The sequence below is a fragment of the Dipteris shenzhenensis genome, chromosome 1, assembly GCF_047967505.1.
Source record: "Dipteris shenzhenensis isolate YYH24624 ecotype China chromosome 1, Dip_SZ_1.0, whole genome shotgun sequence".
NCBI lineage: Eukaryota > Viridiplantae > Streptophyta > Polypodiopsida > Gleicheniales > Dipteridaceae > Dipteris > Dipteris shenzhenensis.
This window is the reverse complement of record NC_141596.1, coordinates 67,053,911-67,078,046: the sequence shown is the minus strand read 5'-3', so window position 1 is coordinate 67,078,046 and position 24,136 is coordinate 67,053,911. Positions and strand designations below refer to the sequence as shown.

Below are 24,136 nucleotides of genomic sequence, written 5' to 3'. Positions count from 1 at the left end.
TTTGTTTTATATATGCTTGTATGAATTCTGATAGAAATAAATTAGAAAGACGGGAGCCCAAATACGGACAGCTTAAAATCTACTTAGCAAGAACAGAGTAGCGTAGAGAGCACATCAATCTAGAGTGCCCATCAATTGATCTATGAAGCAATTGAATTGTGCTACCCGTCAAACTCTATTTGATATTTGAAAATAAAATGCCAACCTCTCTTCAAAATATATTATTGTTCAAGTACCTTGTGATCAAATTCATCCATTTTTAAGACAATTGGAACAACAATTGCTTTAGAAGGAGAACGCTGGACATGCTTTTCAGAAGATGCATTACTGCAAGACTCTACATGAGTCATGTGAGTTCCCACTTTGGCATTCCCTGAACCCCAAAAAAAAAAAAAGAATAAATAAAGCTAAACTAGCACCTATATAAGTTGTGTATGCAAAGAGTTACTATCTTGATTATAAATTACCTGAAGATGTCTCTTTCTCACAGTATTCACCTGTGTCTCGGACTAAATTTCTCATGGATCTGTCTCCTGCATGGTCAACGGCAGTTAATTGTTCATCTGCAGATAATTTAATTGTAGGTGTGTTTGAGTGGCTTGTGACACCCCCACCCTCCTCATCCATTAGGTAGATACTGGGATCAAGATGTATTCCCTGCATGCAGAACAGTAAATATCAAGACTATGAATGAACAGAAACATTTTTGGAGATTCTGTGTTTTTGAATATTCATAGACAAGATCCCCATGACAACCTGCAAATGAACCAAACAAAAATTTGCATATGATATCCAACCTGTCAAGTCTTTCTAAGTCTTGGTGAAGCATAAAACAAGTTTGTGTGCATGTGTGTGTTGGTGCACGGCTTGTCTTCGACACATTTGGGGTAGCAAGCTTTCTCTCAAACAGCTGGTCTTTTTGTGTGTGGGGACTTATCTTCGTGCCCGTTTTCCTCGTATTGCTTTTGGAAGGCAGTTTTGGTTGTTTGTGAAATATACCACCAGCCCCAACTACATTCAATTTTTAAGTTGTTGTCATTATTGGGCTCTATGGTCATTATATCATGCCCATACTTCTCGGCTCTATGGACACTCTGTTTATCATTTATTCCATTCCTCCCTGCTTTGCTCTCTGCAGGACGCACATTGCAAGGGAGATCTTTCAGCGGCCCAGCTAGAAGTGTTTTTTGAGTGTTTCTAGTTCTTTTGTACTAGCTGTTCTTTACTGGAGCAGCTTTTACTGCTTTTAGTTGTCAGTATTTGTTATGAATAGTAGCTGTCCCACTCTGGGACAGCTATGAATGTAAATTCTTTCTTAATGCAAAATTTCTTTTATCAAAAAAAGAAAAAAAAGTGTCTTCGTGGAAGGCTTGTCTTTCATGCATTTGGGGTAGCAAGCTTCCTCTCAAACAGTGGGTCTTTTTGTGCCGCTGTTTGATAGGGGCCTTACCAATGGGATCATTATTGGTTGCTCCGTGTATTGCTTTCTTGGTCTGCCCATCTTCTTCACATCTGAGATGGTCTCAAAAAAGAAAGGGCAGCCTCTCCACTCTCTGAAAAAAAACCATCCTCTTGGTTGAAGCACACCCTACACCCTAGACCAAATTGCCGTTAGAGTGTGTACAATATCTACCCAAAAGCTGGCCAAGGTGTGAGTTGGGTGGACTTTGGTGCCATCAATAGCCTCTATACATCTATATCCCATGCCAAGCAATGATCTCACTACAATCTCCTAGCAAGTGTCCACTGATGCATGTGCAAGTATCTGCCCAAAAGCTGACCAAGGTATGAGTTGGGTGGACTTGGGTGCCATTGATAGCCTCTTTACATCTATATCTCCAACCATGCCAAGCAGTGATGCTCACTACAATCTCCTAGCAAGCCTCCACTGATGCATGAGCAAGTTTGTACGAAGAAGAAGGGACAGCATGGAGTATGCAAAATTGTACACCCTGGTGTCACACCGAGATAGCCCGAGAGGCTTCCTAAATGAACCATAGCTTTGAAATTGCAATTTCGATGGATCTTGAATCAATTTCGTTGTTTTACAACAGGGTAACTCTGGAAAAGTTCAAAATTGATGACTGGCTCTCCAATTTAGGATCATAGGCAACTTGAATGTTGATTCTTTACATGAAACGTGTGTAGACAAAGCCAATAAAAGAATCCAATCCTAGGAAAACAAATCTTGCTAAGGCAGGACAATTTTTTAAGGAAAAAACTAAAAAGGTGTAAATGCCCTTAAAGAAGCAGCTAAGACAACCAAAACTTTAATTGTACCCATTGATTTGGCAATATAAGAAAATGATATCAAACATGCCCACCATTGTAAAACAAGCCAATATACCTTCTACTTTCCCTAGGGTCATAAGCACTGTCACGAAATCATATTTATTCCAACAAATAAAGAGGAATCTTTAATAGATTGACTTCGGTCAAAGAAAGTTGACGTCAGTTAACTAGCAATAGTTTTATTTTTATTTGCTTTGCATTGGTTAAGAGAACTGTGGGGACATGAGGGACTAGGAATAGCAAAACGGCCCAAATTTTAAGGGGCAAGTGCCAAAAAACAGGTCCCACGAGCAAAAGCACCAAGAAAATGGCACTCCACTTTAAAAAGGGCCCACTAGAGTCAAAAACGAAATTAAGAGCCAAAATTGGAGAAATATAGCCCAAAAGCCAACTTTATAAAGAAAAGCAAGCCCCAACTTTCTAGATCCCATGCTTTTGGGCTGGTAGCCTAGTCTATAAAGAAAGAGGCCTTGTGCCCTCAAGAACATAGAGTGCAACCTCATGCTCTTTTATGAGCCAGTTGTACAAAATTTATTCTATTGCAATAAAGACCTTTGGGGGGGTCTAGCCCTTATTTCAGGCCCCTATTGTATTCCTTTTAGGGTTTTTGGTCCGATTACAGTGGTATCACGGCCAAGTTTGTCACTTTCCTTGGTGAAAAGGATGCAGAGTACTTCTAGATTGAAGAGGACAGTAGCAATTTGGAGAAGGGAGATTTTCAACGCAAAAGATCCAACCAAGAAAGCTGCAAATTGATTGTGAATCAATTCAGCTTGCTTCAGCAAAACCGAACAAAGTCCAAACGTTTGATTTGCAAGCAGCCCCAAAATTTTGGCAATACCTATGCTTTTTTAATCAGTTCAAGTTTCGAAACAATCCTCCTTAGATAATGATTTGAGCTGGATACTCACAATCTGAAAATTGGAAGCTATTTGCTCTTGATTTGGAGTAGCCCAAGCAGGGTCATCAAATCCTTGCGATTAGTCAAGAAATAGAGTGCAAATAAGAAGATCGATTCCCTATTCAAAGTCCACTTGCAAGCTGCTATTGTTCCTAGGGCTTGCAACGATTGAGAAGGGGCAGAGAAGCGGGTGAACAACCCATATTTGGGATTGTTTGTGTTGACAGTTATTTCCGCACTTCAAGATTCGACATGGAGAGCATTATCTATGTTCATTTTGAGGAACCAAAAACCCAAGGATCGCAAAGATCTAGAAAACGATCAAAGGATCAGATACATGTGGAAATTCCTTATTAAAAAGGGAAAAGGGATTCCCAATGAAGGCTAAGTATATTGGATTTAATAGTTATTTTTTGTCTCTAAACCTTGAATATTTGTGTGTTGTTTTCCTTCTTTATTTCTGGAAAACAAGAGTAATACACACTTGGTTTGATTATTAATCAAAGTTATATTTCCATGGATTTTGAAAGAATTTCTTGATGGGACAAAACCCAAGCATTGGACATAGCAAAGATATTCAAGTTCTTATGCCAAAGATATATGGAGCTATGGGATTAATCCCTACGATGGGCAAGATCGGATGTTTGTTATGAATTGCAAGAGGTATTTGTAGAGTAAGCACGGATGTGCCAAGAGAAGTGTGTTGTCTTCCTGATTGTTTCAAAAACGGAGTATAGGTCAAGGGAAGGACACCTCAATGAAAGGGTATGTTCACCGAGTATCAAAATAAGTTTTCACATAGCTATTTATTCCAAGTTATATTATTCCAGCTCTAGAGGATTCCAGTTATATTGTGTTTGCTAAGAAACCAATTTCTTCTATTCAGTCAAGAATATGAACTTACAATTTTGCCACTGCAAAGGAGCATGGATATCTTTCGTAGATATTGAGAAATACACAGTTGGACCTTATATGATCTGTGGTTCTATTAAGTGCAAAGCTTGGTTCTCTCTATTAATTCCAAAGCAATCAATTTATATGATTCAAGCATAGCTTGAAGAGTTCTTATAAACAAGTACCCTTGAGATGTAAGGACAAACCCCACCTGAGAGTAGCATGTTCTGAGTTATCCCGATCGACAGTCATGAATATGCTTTCATTCCATTATGACACAGTTATATATTTCCAATTATCGTATTTCACAGGATTTATGTTATGATATTCAGTTTCATTGTTTCTTATTATGGAGCATGCTATGCTCAAGAACCAGCTCTTTACATGACATTAATTTTTATATGGTCATCGTTGGCCAAGTCAGGATTTTATCATCATATAGTTTCCTTTTGTTAGGACTTGTTTATAGAATAAACATAAATCTTTATGGTCTCTCATGGATTAATGTGGCCAGAGTTGACACAGGTTTGCAGTTTATCTGTCAGTAATATCTCTTTTGGATGGACAAGTTTCAAGAGCAGTAAGTCGGCACCTAACAGGCATGGTAAGTGTTTGGCGACTCAAGCAGTGAATGAAAATTTGAGATATTCTTCAAAGAAAGTTCTTTCCAAAACAATTTCAAGAAAAGGTCCATATTACTTGGAAAAGTATCAGTATGGAATTTATCTGCAAATCACTCCATTTGAGAAGACTTGAAGAGTCTCTCAAGGAAAGATGACAAAGCAAGGCTCCAAGAAATAGTTTTTACAACAATGCAAGGAGAAGACACGACTCAAAATGAGAAGTCCATGGAGCTTAATACGCTCAAGTATTGGTACAAGTGATCATTGGCCAAGTGTTTCTTTTAGATTTTATGGCTTTCTTTTATTCGAATTTGAAAGCCGAGGGGAAGACAAAGCCCTTGGAAGTTCCAAAACTGTTTGAGGATTATCTTTAAGGAAAATGTTAAGGTGGAATTGAAATTTAATGGATTTCTACCACGGTTGTCTTTGGAATACCTTTTCCACTAGGAAGAAGTCAACTCCACAAGAAAAAGGGCATGGATTTGCCAAGAAAGAAGGGCCCATGGCTGCCTAGTGCTCTTAAAGAGCAGGAAATGCTAGAGATTCTCCGCAAGGAAAGCAAGTGCTTCAGATATGGGAAACGCCCCTGGCTGCCCAACGCCCTAGAAGGCCAGTCAGCTAGCCAAGAGCACCACGAAACCGATCTAAGTCAATGATCGGAAGTTACCAAAAGCCACTAGAGGTGGAAGAGATGGATGGGAACCTCCAAAGAAAAGAAAGGACTCGAGGCAGGATTCATCACTTGATGCCAAGTGGGTAGATGGTTTTATGGTTGTACCAAGAAGCTTTTCAGTTGAGGACAACTGATTAGAAGCCGAAGGGATGTCACGAAATCATATCTATCCCAAGAAATAAAGAGAGATCTTTATTAGATTGACTTCGGTCAAAGAAAGTTGACTTCAGTTAACTAGCAAGAGTTTTATCTTTTCTTTCCTTTGCATTAGTTAAGAGAACTATGGGGACACCCACAAGGGCCTAGGAATAGTCCAAGAATCAAAATGCATGCATTTGTCTAAGCTCTAATGGGTTAAAGTGTTGGATATTATTTATTGAATGTGTAGGACCTAGAAGAGTGCAAAAAAGACAAAAGGGGCAAGTGTGAAAAAGCAAGTCCCACAAGAGCAAGAAAACCAAGAAAGTGGCGCCTCACTTTAAAAAGAGCCCACTTGAGTCGAAAACGAAATTCAGTGCCAAAATTGGGGAAATAAAGCCCAAAAGCCAACTTAATAAAGAAAAGTGGGCCCTTGCTGGTAGCTAGTCTATAAAGAAAGAGGCCTTGTGCCCTCAAGAATGCAGAGTGCATTGCACTCACTCTCATGCTCTTTTATGAGCTTGTTGTACAAAGTTTATTCTATTGCAATAAAGACCTTTTGAGGGGGGGGGGGATCCAGCACTTATTTCTGGGCCCTAGTGTATTCGTTTTAGGGTTTTTGGTCCGATTACAAGCACTCTCCTTTTTTAACTCCCAAAAACCTTTGAGATGAAGATGTTGATAGTTTTAATCTCTCTCTTTTTTTCTTTTTTTTTTCAAAGAAAGGAACCTTCTATTAATGCTTGAAAAACTTCATACAAAACAGCAGCCCCGAAGGTGCTGAGTATGGAGAAAAACCAAGAAAAGGCTGAAAGAAAAACCGGCATGTTCCAGAGAAACCCAGCTCACTGCCTAGAGAATCTCTGGTACTGGGGCTAACAACCAAGTGGGGGGACTATACAACCAGCAAATCCCTCGCGGAGTGAAGATGTAGAAGACTCCTACACACCAAGCCTTGCAGAAACGAGCTCGCCGTTCAATAGTCGCTCTAGAGCTTGGAGTCCTTCACTCCCAGGTGGAGCGTAGAGTATAGATGATATCCTGCTAGATGGCGACCATGGTAGCCGAGGATGGAACCTGGTGCTCACCCATCACGAGACTGGAACGAGCCACCCAGATGTTCCACGCAGTGATGCTGGCTACCACCTCCCAAACGCTGTCCTCCGGAGGAGAGAGGGGAGCTAGGCTATCCGGAGGGACTGCCTCATGGAGCTCTATCCTTTGTATACTTTGACCCTGTATCCGGTAGGTTGGGGAGACCTCATCGATCTAGAACGCGTGTCCTCCCTCCGTCAACTAGGCTACCATCCCCCATGTGTAGTCCCTCTAAAGACTCTGCATGCAGGTCATGATCCAGAGGGCTCCCACCAGATCCTAACTGCTCTCTGCGATAGCTCAACAAGAAAGGTGGAGTCGTCTCCAAGAAACCACCAAAGCAACAATGGCACTGCCCCTCCACTCGCATCTACTCCAACCATGGTCCGATGGGTAAGCCTCGATGGGCGGCCAGCCAGAAGAAGTAGGATATCTTCCTCGGCCGCAAACTGGACCATAGCCGTGTCCAAAACCTAGAACGGACATCGCGAGGCACTCTCTGGGTCACCTAATGTCGCTCCCTCGAGGGGGTCCACCTCAAAGAGTCCATTTGAATCCTCCTGCCAATCCGTGTGGTATATGAAAAGAAGGGCATCTCATCCATCTGCTCGGCAAGACTGCCCCTGGAGGGCCAGAACCACTCTCCTGGATCCCACTGGACCTCCCTCAAGGGTCTACACTCCCACAGCTAGAGGCGCCATCCGGGGGCATCCTGCTCTGAAATACTGGGAGGGTCAATCTGCCACTCCTTCCCCAAACGTCCCACCACTCTGATCATCTTCCAGTGAATCCCATCAAGACTCCCATCCATCTCAGGGTCCCCCTCCGTGAGCGGATGGAGTGGGCCTTCCGATCCTACACGATAGAAGCCAAGGTGCGTGCTACCTCGTTGCATCATCATCCTCAAAGGGACACCATTCCGAGAAAACTGCCCCAGTCAAGTGTTGTCCCTCCAAGCGTGAAGTCCCTCCCACTAGGACTCAGGGATGGCTAGGTCAATCTCTCTCATTCGCTGCCCTGCCCCTCGCAGATGCACTACAGCGCCAAGCCTCGCCTCTGACTCCATGGGTAATCTGCTCCATCTGCCAAAAGACCAGGCCAGGCCACTGTCCCACTGTGCCTAACCAATGTGCGTCCGCTGTCCAAGCATACGCCCCTTCTGAACTCAGATCTCTGGGTGCCACATAAGGGGCTGACGCTCAAACTCCTCTCTACATCTGGGCGGAGCACGAATGAGACCCCCTGCTAGCCTTTGCCAGACCCTGTGAAGGCTCCGCATCGAAGGGGAACCCTTCCCTGTAAGGGGAGCCTCTGAGAAGATCCACCCGTGTGAGGGCTGCCACTGTCCTCCAGTGCGTGGGGTGTTCCTGAGAAGTCCTCCCTGTAAGAGGAGCTTCCAAGGCTCTGTACCTGGAGTGAGGCCCCGAACAACTAACTTGCCTAAGAGGGCTCTGCTCTACATCTCCGGATCTATGATACCCAAGCCTCCCAGTGCCTGTGGCATGATCACCGTATGCCAAGCGACCCAGGCTCTAGTATTCCGCGTGCCACCCGATCCTGCCCAAAGGAAGTTTCGAACCAATCGGCGGAGCTGCCCAATGCATCCTCTGTGAAAGCACCAGCAGGAGGCGATATACCAAGCCGTGGCGAGAAGGACCTGGTTTGCCACTAAGGCACACCCTGCTAGGGAGAGCTTGGCCGAGCTCTAGTAGAGAAGCTTGCGCCGAACACTCTCTAGGATTGGGGCGATCTACTACTCTACTATAATATCAATACCAACCTGGCAACCGAGGTATCTCATTGTCTGACCCCGTGGTATCCATCTGAAGCCAAAATCACTCCCCCACTCGCGGATCTCTAGTGTCTCCTCCCGGCCCGTGAAGAAACTTATAGACTTTGTCCAGTTGATCCGCGCACCCAAGGCCTCGCAATAGATAGCCAAGGCTCCCTTGACTCTCTCCAAGCTCGTTGTGGTGCCCTCAACATACAAGGCCGTGTCATCTACAAACTCAGAGTCAAGCAGTTCCTCCTCCTGACGGATTGGGAGCCTCAACCCTATGAGGCCCGCCACCTGTGATCTCAAATAGTAGCCCAAGGCTTCCGCCACAAGAAGAAAGAGGAAAAGAGCAATTGGGCAGCCTTGGCGGACCGAAAGCGAGAGAGGAAAGGCCTCGCCCGTGTGTCCTCCGATAAGCATCTGGCTAGAGCTCCCCGCATAGAGCGCTGAAACTCCTCTGACCCATCTATTTGAGAAACGCAATGTCTGCATAGTGCCCTCCAAGAAGGACCACTCCACCTTGTCATAGGCCTTCTCAAAATCCAAGGGAAGGATGGCCAACAGCTGTGACTCCTCCCTGGACCAATCCACTACCTCCCAAAAAGTGAAGATGTTAGATGTTGCGCTCCTGGACAAACCCCGTCTGTGTGTCCTGGATGATGTCTGTAAGATGGGGCCGTAGCCGCAAAGCTCAAGACCTTGGCGAGGATCTTGTAAGCAGTATCAAGCAGAGTGATTGGTCTGCCGAATGTCATACCTATCTCCCCCTTTCGGGATCAAACAAATCCAACCCCTGCTCAAGGACTGCAGGAGGGAGCCCATGTCAAAAATCTCGTGGCATGCTAGTCGGAAAGGGGTGGAGATAATCTCCCAGAAGTTCCGAAAGAAGGCTAGAGTTAAGCCATCTTCGCCAGGACACTTCTAGGTCGAGAGAGCCTTGAGGGCTTCCCAAAGCTCCTCATTGGTAAAAGGCTCCTCTAGCCTGCTGCATAAATCCTGCGAGACCACTGCCGGAACGTGATCCCAAACTACCTCTCGGGCCAGTATACCGGCTGGAGTCATCCTCTCCGTCTGAAAAAGCTAGCTGTAGAAATCTGTGGTCAGGTCTAATATCTCCTGCGGATCAGTGTGCATGATGCCCTACGGATCCCGGAGACGTTGCAGCTGTGTGCCTGCCAAACGAGGCCCAGTGGACTGAAAGAACGTCTTTGTCATCCTGTCCCCCTACTATACTCACCGGGCCCGAGAAGAGTGATAAGAGAACTCAGCCCGCCGAATCTCCGCGTCTTGAAGCTCAAGGCCAGCGCTCTCAAGCCTGTCTCTAAGCCACTGGGAACCTAGGTCCTGCTCCCTCAGCCGCTCTATGGAGGCGAGGTCCCTCCTCAAAGCCCGCTCACGATCCTGAAGCATCCTCCTCCACCTAAGGGCATGAGCCTATAGCTCCTCACTAGTCCTTTGAATCGCATCGGCCGCCCACGAAACCCAACCCTCGCCCAGTGTCATCTCTGAGTGCTCCCAAATCTCCGCCATGGCCTACTGGATCTCCTCATCCTGCAGGAGGTCCTCCAGGATGCGGACCCCCTTCTGAGGAGACCTCCGCGGGACTGCTCTAAGTGAAGTACTATGGAAGAATGGTCTGACATCGTCATACTGTGCAGTGCCCAATCCCCAATGTAGAAACGGTCTAGTCTCTCAAGCAGTCCATCATCTCTCCTCTGTCCAAAAAAGAATAGAAGGCTGCAAGGTATCCTGTTGAAATCTGGCATGAAAATGAACTGCTACGCTCTGCTGCAGGCATCTCAGCGAATGAGGCGCCGCCCTGCTTGTCTTCCCCAAACTCCAGGTTGTTGAGGTCTCCTCCAACAATCTGGAGTCAAAGTTTGTGAAACCGAGATGCAGACCCCTCTGCTCCGTCCTACTGCAGGGGGACCACTCCTCCGGACCTCTCCCTGGGAGGAGGTGGTGACGCCGTCTAATGTATGCTGCTGAAAACATATGCCCCTGAATCAAAAGGATATCCACTGGTCATTCTACCACAGCCCTCTGCAACCTCTACTGGAGTATCAGGTACTGCGGCTGACTACGAGCACGGTCATGGAGCCCGTGCACATTCCAACTCACTATGGTCCAACTCATGAGGACGGGGGTGCAGAGAACAAGGCTCTCCTATGCGTGGGTGCTTGTTCCAGAAAGACTACCTTAAGTGACTTTGCCGAGGGTTTTGAGGGCGAATAGTCCGTGTCTGTGCGACGACGTACTAGGGTGGATATCGGCTCAATGTCAATCTTCCATGCCCACTTCATCATGAAGGAGACTTCCACCCCAAACTGCTCTGCATACTTTTGGAGGGGCCAATAGTATGCATGGTCCACCGTGGCCTCAAGCAGCAATTTGATAACTCCTGCCACCAAACCACATATCGGCTCCTCTCGCATGAAGCTCAACTGGAAATTCACCTCCGTCCCATGGGTGTACCAAAGGTCCAGTCCCCGTGCTCCCATCCACTCGTCAATCATGCGTGCTATCTGGTCTCCCATAATAGCATCAAATACCTCTGGGGCCCACTTCTCCAACCCTGTGGAGGCAAACTGGAAGCTCCAAACGAGGTGTGTCTGAGAGCCCATTGCACTGATAAAACCCCCCTCTCATGGCTGCAGGATCATAAGCGTTACCTCCAGTGGTAGAGGATAGGAGTCCGGGATCTCCAAGTAGTTCCAGGGTAGGGGGGGGAAGGGGGCGATCCCAGGCTCCCTCTGCTGCTCAGGCTCCCCACGGGTCTAGATCCGCTCCTCCTCAACCGCAGTCTTACTATCATCCACCATCGCCACATCAGGAACTCCTGGTTTTCGGTGATGGTGCGAGGGTGGATGTGGATGCTGAACCTCTGCTACGTGAGGAACATCTCGCTAGGCGGTGGCCCCTTCCGCTGAGGGGGGTGAACCCCCCACTCAAGGGCTCCTGCTGCTGCTGCTGCTCCTTGCAGACAAACTTGTCTCTCTCTGCGTTTGGCCCTCTGCTTGCGGCACTTGCGAGCCTACTTGCTTGGTTTCTTTTTCTTTTTAACCTTAGTCCAGTCCGCTTCTGAAGGGGTCACCCAAGGGAGGGGGTCTGAGGCTCCTACTACTCCTGTCTGAGGGGGCGCGGGACTCTGGTCTACTGGCTCTGCCTGCTCTACGGGGAGGGGGAGAAGGCGCTCAGAGGTGGCCTCGGGGGCAATCTCTGGCGATGTGACCCACATGTCTACACCGAAGACACTGGCCTCGTAGCCCAAAAATCTCCACACGCTAGCCAAGTGTACCCCCCTCGAGGGTCTCAAGGAGGATCAACTCTGGGAGGGACTTTGGGCTCTCAACCACCAGTCTTATCCTGGGAACTCCATCATCTGCTACAACTGAGGCGGCCGACTCTGGCGAGGACTCGAGCACAGTGCCAAATGCCGGACCAATGGAGGGGAGAATGGCTCGATACTCCTTGGGGAGCCCTGCAAAGCGGAGTGTAACTGGAAAATGGGGAACATGATGTGTTGTGTCCATGTCCTCCACTGTAAACCCATGATACCAAGGAAAGAGGTAAACTAGGTGCGGGCCAAGGAGGATGGGGCTCTGCTCCACGAGAGTTGAGGCAGTGTCGGGGGAGCTCAGCTGGATGAGGAAAATGCCTCTTCCATAGATGGTGACCTCTTGAATGTGGTCGCCCTTTAATGCCAAGCTCGCCTGTATCCACTCTCACACCTGTCTTCGTGTAGGCGTGAGGCCCACAATTCTGCCCACAAGCGCCTTGTCTTGGAGGGACTGAACTGCCTGCTGTACCTATTGCTTATCAGATAAGGAAAGAAGAACCTCAACGGCTATGGGAGTTGAGGGTGCTGCCATAGAGTCCCTTTGGCCAGACCAAGGGTCACCGCCAAGATTTCTGTCACCTGAACAAGCGCAAATGCTCCCACTGTAGGGAGGAAGAGGAGAAAAAGGAAGAGGAAGAAGAGTGTCCGAGGGGGAGGCGGAGGCGAGGTGAAGAGGGGGAGGAGAGAGGCGGGGGAGGCGGGAGGGAAGGGAGAAGGGAGAAGGGGAAGGAGAGAGGAAGGAGAGGAGAAGAGGAGGATGGAGTGGAGTGGAAGGAGAGTTGGGGGGGAGCGCCTGCGGGGGGGAGGAAGAGGTGGAAGAGGGAGGGGGGAGGCAGAGGAGAGGGAAGGAGGGGGGAGGCGGAATGGCAGGGGGAGGCGCTCGGGCGGGAGAGGCAGGGAGCAATGGGAGGTGCGAAGCGGGCGGAGTAGAGAAGACGGGAGGGGAGGAGCGGGGGCGGAGGAGCAGCAAGGAGGGCGGGGGAGCGAGAAGGCAGGGGAGGCAGGGCGGAGCGGAGGTTGAGGGAAGAGTGAGGCGGAAGGGAGGCGAGGAGGAGCGGAGGGCAGCGGGGCAGCAGGCCGCCACGGGTGGGGGGGGGGGGGCGAGCTCACTGAGCAGCTCTGAGCTCCCAACAGGAATTCCACCCAACGTCGATAGTTTTAATCTCTACGTCTTTATTACTATGATTAGACATCATTCTAGGTAGTGCTGTGGGAAGAGTCTTCCTCTAGACAACCTCAATTTGATTTCAAATTGTTTCTTTCCACTTTATTCAGAACAACCATTAACTAATTGTCAGAAGGCCAACGGGTCTATGACACTATGAGAAACCTAATACAACAAGCTGAAACGGTGGAGCTACTAGAACGAGCATCATCACCCATGGTAAATGTTAAGTGCTACAAAGTCATACAAACACAATAGTGGTCAGCAAAAGGGCATATTAGCTGAATATTACTGCATGAAAATGCACAATCAAATCTGGTAATGTGGTGTAGCATGTGACGTGTGCACTATATACGAAATAAATAGTAGGGAGTGGAATCCTGCCTCAATTATAATGGGTTTTCCGTCCTTCATGGCCTTTCTCAAGTCACCATCCAGACCTGCATAACCAACCCTTAAAAGACGCCGGTGTAAACTAGACTCACAAAGCGATTAAATACCAAGAAAACATGTTACCTTTCCTTACAACTCTACATTCTCTTGCGAATTCCATGACAAGCCCTTCTGAGGATGAGAACTCTCTTTCCCACACTGGTGTAGAAGCAAGAGGAGCACTGAGAACAAGCACCGTGATTAGTAGTATAAAGATAAATTCATATGGTCTTCCCTATAAGATAAAACTCATTTGTTCTTCATTTGTCAGCTCACATATCATGTGGGACACTTTATGAAAACTTTCCATCACTTTGCATAGTAAGATTGGCAGAGATATCTCAATGGTGGTCCCTGGGGTCAACCAAACCAGATCACACATGAAGTTGCAATCAGGTATTGGATTATTGTCCCAATGTGTACAAACATCCATCGATTCCTTCTCATGCATGCAATCGACAAGCACCATTAGTTTTCCAGGGTTGAGATGTTTATAAATCATTTATTGATGTGCCAGTTTATAGACAAATAAATGGACAAATTTTAAGGCGTTGGTAACAGAGTTGTTCTTACACTGTATAGGCTTTGCTTTTAAAAAGCAGCAGCACATGTAAAAGAACTTGTATAAGAATAGGGAAAGATACTGATAGGTGAGGCTGTTTCTCATTTGTATGGATCATGGCTTGTACAGGCAACTATCCAGGACCTTAAGGATGCACTGACATCAGGTCCCATCCTTGTATGTCCAGACTTTTCCCATCCGTTTACTATTGAACCTGATGCTGAAGTGGCATTAGCGCTGTTCTTAGGCAGAATCATGGAGTTATACCTTATGAAATCCACAAGTTGGATGATAAGGAGTCAAAGTATCACATTTATGACCAAGAGATGCTTGCTATCTTGCACACAATTAAGAAGTGGTGTCATTACATCTAGGGCAGCTATTTTAAGCTCAAAACTGATCATAGGACTCTCAGATACTTCTATCTCAGACCCATCTATCTCCTAAGCAGAGAAGATGGCTATCTATTGTGCAAAATTATGACTTTGAAATTGAATATAAAGTGGGCAAAGAGAATATAGTGGCAGACCCACTTTCTAGGATACTGTATCATCAATCTTAGATATTTACAAGGATTGGGTTCATGGGATTCAAGAACAGTACCTCTACGTTTCCAAAGCTGCTACTATACTCCAGGCCTTGCAAAACTCTAACTGTCATGAGTATCCAAAATTTTACTTGCACAATGGATTATTGTGGTACAATGGCAGAATATTTCTCATTGAGAATTCAACTTATAAGCTGCTAGTTCTGCAGGAGTTGCATTCATCTCCTATGGCTGGCCACACAGGGCTGTTCAAAACTTATAAAAAGTCAAGTAGAGTTTTTATTGGAAGGGACCTTGGAGGGATGCCTATACATATGTGCAGAGCTGTAAGCCGTGTCAGCAAAACAAGGAGCTGAACATTAGTCCTGCTAGTCTCCTCCAACCATTTCCTTTCCCAAAGGGAAGTGGACACACATTTCTATGGATTTTATTCTAGGTCTGCTTGTGACTCCTAGAGGTTGGAACAGCATTTATGTGGTGGTTGACAGGCTCACTAAGGCTGCCCATTTCATTCCCACAAAGACTCAATATTCAGCCTCAATGGTTGCTCAACATTTTATGGAAAATGTATTTAAACTGCTTGCCTTACCCCAAGAAATCGCGAGTGACAATGATGCCTAATTTATATGACAGTTTTGGCAGGAGCTTTTAAGGTCTATGGGCCCACTCCTTACTCTTAGTACGGCAGGTCATCCTCAGACAGATGGTCAGACTGAGAGAGTTAATAGATGGTTGGAAGAGTATCTTAAGCACTATTGCTTTGATACTCAATCTGCATGGGACAAGTGGCTACATCTAGCTAAGTTTGGTTACAACACAAAGCATACTTCCATTGGTATGAGTCCCTTTCAGGCAATGTATGGCTGCAAAGCCCATGTTCCATCCACAAGGACAATATAATGAGAGCTCAAGCCCGGATGAAAGAATATGCTGATCAACATCGAAAGGATCGTCATTTTGATTATGTATTTCTAAGGCTCCACAAATCACAGTACGCATCTTCGAAGGGGAACACTGGCGCTAAACTTTCCCATAGGTATTATGGACCACATAAAGGTGTTGAAGAAAGTTGGTGAAGTGGCCTATTAGTTGGAGCTTCCCCCTAATTCCAGAATTCATAATGTCTTCCATGTTTCACTGCTCAATAAATATACTTGGGGCCTATAGAGCAAGTTTAAGAGGAATTACCTCCTATGGAAATGGAGAGGCCTACTAGGATGTGCACGGTTTCCGAGCAAAAACCTACGAGCAGAAAAGTCCGAGTGGACACCAACCATGCTAGTATATTTCTCAAAGGAATATACAATTCTTTCTTAATTTCTCAAACATCACTTATATATGAATAAATAGTGAACACTTTAGAAATTCTTATAAATCCCTCCCTAGCATACTCTATTTTGAGGATTATGGTAATTCAATGGATTTAGAAAAGTTTCAATTAGCTTTATCTATCCCATCTTTGAAGTATTGAGATGCTCTCATGTAACAATGTATACAATATTCCTTGGATGAGGAGGAAAAAGATATTGAAAACCCTCACACCTGAAGTCATTATAATTGATCATAAATTCACCTCTACAATATTATCAAATATGGTAAGGAAAGGGAGGGATTTTCAAAATATTCCCAATTCTCCAAACCTAACTACTTTTAAGGAAATGTGGTCCCTACTGAACTCCTTCCTACTATAAAATGAATTAGGGAATATCTCTAATATACATCTTGAAATTCCCAATTTATCTCTTATATACCTCTCAAAATTATACTTTAAATCCCACCATTGCATAGATCACAACATTTTGAACATTTTTCCTTTTAACAGCTCCTCAAGCCGAGCTAAGTGGCAAAAGTTATGACCCCTTCTTTATAGGCCCTCCAAGGGTATTACGCCAACGGAATAGGGCTGGATCAAGCTCTTCCATTTTCATCTGGCAAAATAAACTCAGAGGGTCTATTACAAAGGTCTTATATCTTTTTCTTAGCTCAGCCTGAGGAACTGTAAAGAGGAGATTTGCTCAAATTTTCATGATCTATCCAATGGTGAAAGAAAAAAAAAGGAATTTGAAAGTCATAAAATAAGTCACCATTTGGACATTATATATGGAAATCATATAAAGGTATATTTATATCTACCTCTATTGATCAATATTTCATATGTACTTACATATTCGTTGAAAGAATTTGGAATTTTGTGCTCCCTAAAGATGACTTGAGACTATATATTTTGACCCCTCCCACCTTTTGTCCGCTCATCGCTCGGGGGTTTTTGCTCAGAAAATGGAAACCCCCAATTTTTGAGAAGAATTTAGACCCTTTCAGCTCATCCATAGGTCATAAATGCTGGGATATGGTAGTGGTTCTTGAGAGTGACTTTATTCAAATCCCCTGTAGTCAATACACATTCTATAGGCACCATCCTTGTTCTTTACCAACAGAACAGGAGAAGCAAAAGGAGATTGGTTGTGGGTAATAAAATTTATGTCCATTAGCTCCTTAATTTGTCTTGCCACTTCCTCCCTTGAGAGCCTATAAGGAGCCTTTTTCACAGGTTTGGAACCCAGATCCAGCACTTACAGTTGATGAAATTATGAGTGCTTCCATTGTCAACTAGTATATGGACAGGCCAACTTTTAATGAATCCTTTAAGGCAAAGAGTCTGAGCTCCTTTACAGCCCATTATGGAATCTGCAGATATGCTGAACAATTCAGCCTGTGCATCAACATAACTCTTATCTTCCTCTACACAAGGATGCACTCCTGAAATTCTGTCATCCAGAGATAAGTCATGTGCAGCTTCAATATTCCATTGCTGACCAGCACATTAACACTAGGCTTGGGTAATGACCCTTTTTACTGAATGCTCTCTTGTTAAGCCACCTGGCTCGAAGGGATAAGATGTACCCTTTTTAGAAACCTAAGAAACCTCATCATCATTAGAACCCTGAGAAACCTCATCATCATTTATCTAACTGTTATTCACACACTCGTGAAATTCTAATTCTGTCATAAATTCATCAAAGGCTGAGTGCTCATCGATTTCTACAATCATGCTGACTTTAGCTCCAGCTTTAGCTTTGCATATGCTCCTATGATCAAGACACCATTTCTCTCACGAAGATAACATAGGTCCTTCTTGTTCCTTTCCTCCATCAGAGCTTGAGAGAGAAGCTTAACTAACTTTTCTTTCTTGTACCCATATCTTCTTTGCTAGATGGCTTAGGTAGAGCCTTAGCTAACATCATCAACCTTATAGGATTTAGAATGTCTCAGAGTACTTCCATACACTATAGGGAATCTTGGAATAGAAGGAATTGATGATGTTACCACTGGCTTCTGGTCCATTGAGGGCTAACTTTGCTTAGGGGCTGGTTGCCAAAATGCCAATGCTAATGCCAATACCCGTCTCCCTTCAATTATACTTGGGCTCATAAAGTTCTGAAAGTTGCATAGCCTCCTTCAAAGAGCTGGGTCTTTGCAAGGCGAGGAGGGGAGCGGAAGAGAGCAAGCTGAGGAAAGGAGGAAGAAGGCAGGGAAGGAGGTGGGAAAGGCGGCAAGGGATGACACGGAAGAGGAGGCGAAGAAACGAGGGGGGAGAGGTAGAGAGGGCGGGGGGAGGCAAGGAAGGCGAGGAGGAGGCCGGGGGGGCAGCGGAAGGAGGAGCTGGGGGGACAACGGGAGGCGGAGGAGGAGAAGGTGGCGGGAGGACGAAGAAAAGACCGGGGAGATGGAAGAAATGACGGGGGGCGGAAGAGCAAGCGGGGGGTGGAGGGGGAAGGCGGAGGGGAGGAGATGGCGGGAGGGGGGCCGAGGAGAGGGCGAAGGGGGTGGAAGAGATGGCAGGGGGAGGAGCTGACGGGGGGGAGGTGGAGGAGGAGGGTGGGGGGGAGGCAGAGGAGGCTGCAGGAGGGAGCAGTTGGCGGGGCAGCAGGACAGCCAGGGGCAGCGGGCAGCAGCTCCAGGAGATCATGAGGAGTATTCGACTCTTCTCTTCCCCATGTCCTCGATTGAGACTTGACAGGGCATTTGTCAAGGTCGAGTGTGGCAATATGGTAGTGTTATCCTCCTGTGACATGTTCATGCAGCTATAAAGGCAGTTTCTTGTTGCTCTACCTGTCCCATCAACGTAGTGTTCAAAATGTATTTCTTAAAGATAGAGTAAAACTTTCATTTTGATTAAAACCTCCATTCTTTGTCTCTATCACGGGATTAGAAGATTAAGGGTTGGCCGCAATCATATCTTTGCAAACCACATTGCATCTTCTAATGATGATCTGTAACCGGCCTTCAGGTTCCTAAATAGCAGTAGACCATAACTTGCATTGCACTTTCATTATTCACAGCCACATTGCATCATTTCCAACAACTTAACTTAAACAACACCACTTAGAAAACAATTTCAGAAATAACTGGATGGAGGCTAGAGTGCCCCTGCTCAATGAAACCAAGTACAAGACACCACATTGGCCCCAAACACTTGGCACCCCTTCCAGTATTTATTTATTTCTTTAGGAATGAAATTGGTACATACAACAAGGGCTCTCCCTTGTGCTCTGCCCCACGGGCAATTCCACTGTCCAAGCCACAACCTTGGCTATAACCTGCATTCCATCCTAGTGCACACACTAGCACCCAAGTGCCAAGGCATTCACAATTTGTCCATGACCAATTGTAAAGGTATCCAAGCATTTCACAAAGACTGTAACCAATTGTTACTGACAAGGCATCCAGACACTTCCCAAAAATCTCCAAATGCAATCACATGAAAAGGATAGCGACAAGAGAACTCAAACCAGCTTCAACTGACTTCAATCCAGCTCCGAAACACCTCCAGAAGCGACACATCCAGTGTTGAGGCTAGCAGGAGTAACAGGCAGCTAGGAGAGGGGAAGGAAGAGAGGGATTACAAGCTGGAATGAGAGAGAGAGAGAAAGAGCAAGAGGATCACGGGCAGGAAAGGGAAGCTAAGCAGGCCGTACAGCAAGGGAAAGGGGCCGCACAACAGTGGATAAGCATCCGTACAGCAGCCTTTGGAATCCGTGCAGCAGCAGCAGCATTAATGATGTCCGTACAGCCAGCAAAATTAACGCCCGTACAGCCAGCAAAATCACTCGTACTAGCAGGAAAATCACCCGTACAGTCCGCCTTGGCTCCTGTACAACAGCACATGAAAAGTCCGTACAATCAGCCTAGAAAAGCGTGCATCTGTCCGTACAGCCAGCAGATTAACATCCGTACAACCTGCCTTGGGAGTCGTGAAACAGCCCGTACAGCATGTACAGCAGCGATGGAAACTCCGTACAATCAGCCTTGGGATTTGTGCAACTTGAAAGATCCCGTACAGCATGCGTTGAAAGGCAGTACAATCTACCTTGGATCCCGTACAGCAGCACCAATGGGCCGTACAGTCCGTACGAGGCCTTTGATGAAGCACATGCAGTCCGTACAGCTGCCTCGAAATGCGTGCAACAGCAAATAACGTGGGAAAAAAGGCGATCTCCAAAAAAAATGTGTGAAAAATGAATCACACCCATAGAAAACGTACGTTGGCCTTGGAAGGAGAGGAAGAGGGTAGGTATGCATGAGGGAATGCCACGTGGCCCCCTCATTAAAGCTCTAACCCTTGCAAACCAATCGAACATTGGTTTGCCCCTCACATTAAAATCCTAACCCCTTCTAACCAATGAAACATTGGTTTCCTTGGGCCTAACTTTAAGACCCCTCTAAACCTTGCCTTGCCCCTAGCAAGTAGGCCTAGTGTGTGCACCTAGGGACTTCTGGGAAGTGTCTCTTCCCCTGGGCTAGCCCCCTAAGCCAAAGTAAGTCACGGTTCATAACTTCACGTCCCCGTGACATGATCCTTTGGACTTCATGGTTTCCCGTTGTAGCTCTCTTATAGACGTATTACGAATCATAAGTGGATCCATACTTGGTACTTTAGCACCCCAGTCTCAAAACTATTGGATAGGATGATCTGAATGTAATGAGTTCGTTTGCAAGCTTGCTAACTTATTAAAATGGTCAAACTCATCGCCTTCGTAACCAAACTATTTACAAATCTCACAACTATGTAAGATCTTTTCCCTTCAAATAACCCTGTATGGTAGTTTCGTGTGTATTCCCCCATTGTGTATGTGAGAAAGCCGCAAGTGAGACTCCTTCCTTCTCTCCCACTCTCTTCACAAACATTAGTGTATGTGGATGGATATAGATCCATGGTCATAGAAAAGCTCCTAAGTTATGCTCATAAAGTATCCTGAAGAAGACACAGAGTGAGATCTAGAGCTAGTGCTTTTGGAACCAAGGAGCCTGTTGTTGCTAAACGGAAGGAGCCTACCACCACAAGGGGTATGGAGGCACTGTGCACAGATGTGACCTGCAGAAAATCAGACAAGACCAAAGCAATCAATGAACCTGCAGGTCCACAGATTCCCACGCAGGCTTTTCTGATTTTGCAGGCTGGTTACCTGTGTGCAGCCCAAAAACTGCTCTGAGCAGCTATCCCTTCCTGCAGCTGCTCAGGCTGCTCTGACTCGCGATCAAATATGCTCTGCCACCCGCGATCCAATCTGCTGCTGCACCAAGCCATGCAGACAGTTCAGTCTGCAGCACTGCCAGGTAAGCTCTGGTCTCTGTCCTGCATTGCCCTCTATCCAATCAGCTTTTTGGGCCAACTCTCTGCCCCCATGCACACAGTCCCACGCAGTCCAGAACGAGTCAACACTATGTGAATAGTCTGGTCTGAGCTCTGTTTACAAGAGCAGGCGAATCATGCAGCTTGGAGATGTGCTGCCGTGACCACAAGGAACTGCTGCCCACAGCCTGCCGAGCGAAAGTACACACCTTTCCCTTCCAACAGTCACTGATGCTCCTTCCTATTGGTTAAACCTTTCATTCAAACAATTTACTCAAAAACGAAACATGGAGCAGGAAAGGGACAAAGATCTGTTTTCACTCCTACACTGAGTACGCTACCAAGGTTATCTCCACAGAACCACATACTAGAAACTGAATCACATAGTGCTTCAGTTTCTAGTATTCAAAAATAGAATTTCCTCCCTCTACTGAGAAACCCAAACTACACCACAAAATTTTGTCAAGAAAACACCACCACTCACGGACTGAAGGTGTTTTGATTCCACCAGACTTCTACCAAATTCTTCTAATTGTTCAAAGCATTGACTCGGTCAAAGACACTTGACTTCCGGCCAAGAAGGCCTAACTTCGGTCAGGGAGGCTTGGTTTAGGCCAAAAGGGTTGACTTTAGTCAACCAAGACATTCCAATCTCCGTTGGACCGTTGGAGAGGTTCAGTTATAATTAAGGTGCCTTAACTTTAGTCAAAGCCTCTTATGTATGGTCAAATAGGGTTAACCTTGGTCAACCAGAGAATTCATGTTTAGTGTGCGCATTGGTTTGCTTGGTGGGGACGCCCACAGAGACTAGGATTTGTCTAGAGTTTTACTTTGCATGCAAAAAGCTAATGATTAATGGGTACCATGGTGGTCTGCTTCATTAAATGTTGCAGGTACCAAGAGGGGTTAAAGTGCCCTACTTTCATGGGGCTAAGGATGGTTACCAAGAGAAATGTACTTTAGCATGTGACCCAAGGCTTGGAAGCCTCCATAGCTGCCAATCTATTTGGCATGTAATTAGTGTTAGCTAGGAAGATGACACGTGGCACTTGCCAAGAGAGGGGAGGTGATCTCCCATTGTATTTCTAATTCCTCACGTTTGTAAAATCAGCTTCGAGCTACAGATCTTGTATTCTCTGTAAATCTTTCATGTATGAAATCAAGTACCTACAGGAGGGGGGGGTCCACCTATCGGTTCTGGGCCCTAATGTGTGAGAGTGAAGGAATGAGAGAATGAAGAGAAGAGAGAGAGAGAGAGATTGGCAACTAGCAAACAATTGACGATCTTGGTGATGCATTGAGAGGCTAATTGATGATCGAAGACCTTTGAAGACATTTGTATTAGTATTAGAGCCAGGGTCATTTGCCTTCTTAGGCGGTGACGATCCCATAGAATCTATGCAAAGTACGGATAATTGTATGATGCATTGATTTCTATGCACTCTGCTATAAGCATGACAAGGTTGGTCACCAACCAGATGAAATTGCGCAAGCCCTATCCAAGGAGTATTGACTGCTTGCATCGCAATAGCCAGCCACACACAATGACACTGCTTAGGAATATGCAGATTGGGAACATTTGGATAACCTGTAACACTTGACGCTTGACAAATTGCTGGCACACGACAAGTAGATAGTTTCAGTGATCGTTTGACGTAGGCTTGTGTCGAATTGCATAGGATTTCACCCTTACAATTCCATTTGCCAAGCAAAGGGTATCTATCACGTACGATGTGATGGTGACGGGATTGCGATTACCCTAGATGTGTGACCGGCTGAAAGGAATTCCCATCTTGTAACCAACACCCCACCCGTGTGCTAAGGCATCACAACTTCTGAAGGAGTATACAAGTTCTTGCATAATCGCATCACGCCCACATGGATAATTTGTTGTAACAGAGCATGTGTGGCACAAATTTGAGCTGAGGCAAAATTGACAACAGCTCGCAATCCCAATCCATCTTATAGATAAAATGAGCGCAAGTGAGGCATCAAGCTTACAAGCAAATTCGGGGTTACAGTCTTTGTGACTCATCCGCTGAGCCACTTGTAGAAGCCAATTACTTCACTCTTTTTATTAAAAAAAGGGGGAGCCCTTATCCAAAGCACAAGTTCCTCCATCAGTTCGTCAAATAGAGACTTGATCTTACCATAGATTGGGATACTGCCGAAGCTCCATGTGATTGCAAGGGATTTGACTGGCATCTTTGAACTTGGTACAAGAATACCCATCCAAAAGCCAGCGAGGATTCAATGAAGAACTTACGAGAATAGTGCAGAGAGCTTTTTATTCTTCAAAAAAAAGAAGAAGAAGAAAACATGTATGAGTGTTTTACTACCTTTCGAAAACCCTGTGTCAAACAAAATAAGTGCCTGCTAGTCTATGATCTTTCCCCATGCAAGGCATAGCTCTCTCGCTTCAGGGTCACTAACTCGTCCCGAAACATCCAGGACTCCTCCCGCCACTGGCATGGGCGGTCCCTGTGGCTTCTTCTGCTCCTTTGAGAACGAAGGTCTCTCAAGGTATCGTAGCCACATGCCCCTCGTTTCCACATCGAAAACACTTGAAACACAGCAACTTGCTTTTCCCTCGGCTTCTGAGGCTGAAATTCTTTTTTCTCAGCCTTAGGGAACTGTTTCTTTTCAGACTTGGAAAAATCAGGTTTCTTTCTTTCAGTGGTCCTACATGTGCATAAGACTGGCTATAGAGGCTGAGTCCATTATATCCTTTATGCCTTTTAGACGCTGGGTATTCACTATAGCCTTTATCTTCAGATTGAGACCAGCCTTGTACTTCCTGAGTTGGGTTCTCTTGGAGATTTTTTTGAGGGCAGCAACCTGCAAATAGGCATGCCAAAACTTCAAATTACAGACCTCCACTGTATCTCCTACATCCATATGCACGCTCTCCCAACCAAGGAGGACATGGTCCTTGAATTGTTTAGGCATGAAGCGTTTATAGAAGGCTTTCTTGAAGCCCTTCCATTTCTTTGGTGCTGAGCCATCTGTAGTTTGAGCACTCCACCATGCACTAGCTGTCCCTATCACATGCAAGCAATTTGGAAG

General features: G+C 45.8%; 1 protein-coding gene across 2 annotated transcripts in view; it reads right to left on the bottom strand.

Moving 5' to 3' along the window:
• LOC147906253 (P-loop containing nucleoside triphosphate hydrolases superfamily protein) overlaps window positions 1–24,136 on the bottom strand; it is a 135,250-nt gene that overhangs the window by 39,447 nt on the left and 71,667 nt on the right. For both annotated transcript variants that reach the window (XM_087383812.1, XM_087383802.1), the window contains 4 exons: window positions 13,415–13,512; window positions 13,283–13,338; window positions 468–657; window positions 237–373 (listed from right to left, as the gene is read on the bottom strand). In XM_087383812.1, the coding sequence (XP_087239938.1) occupies window positions 237–373; window positions 468–657; window positions 13,283–13,338; window positions 13,415–13,512 (481 nt within the window). The remainder of the gene's footprint in view (window positions 1–236; window positions 374–467; window positions 658–13,282; window positions 13,339–13,414; window positions 13,513–24,136) is intronic.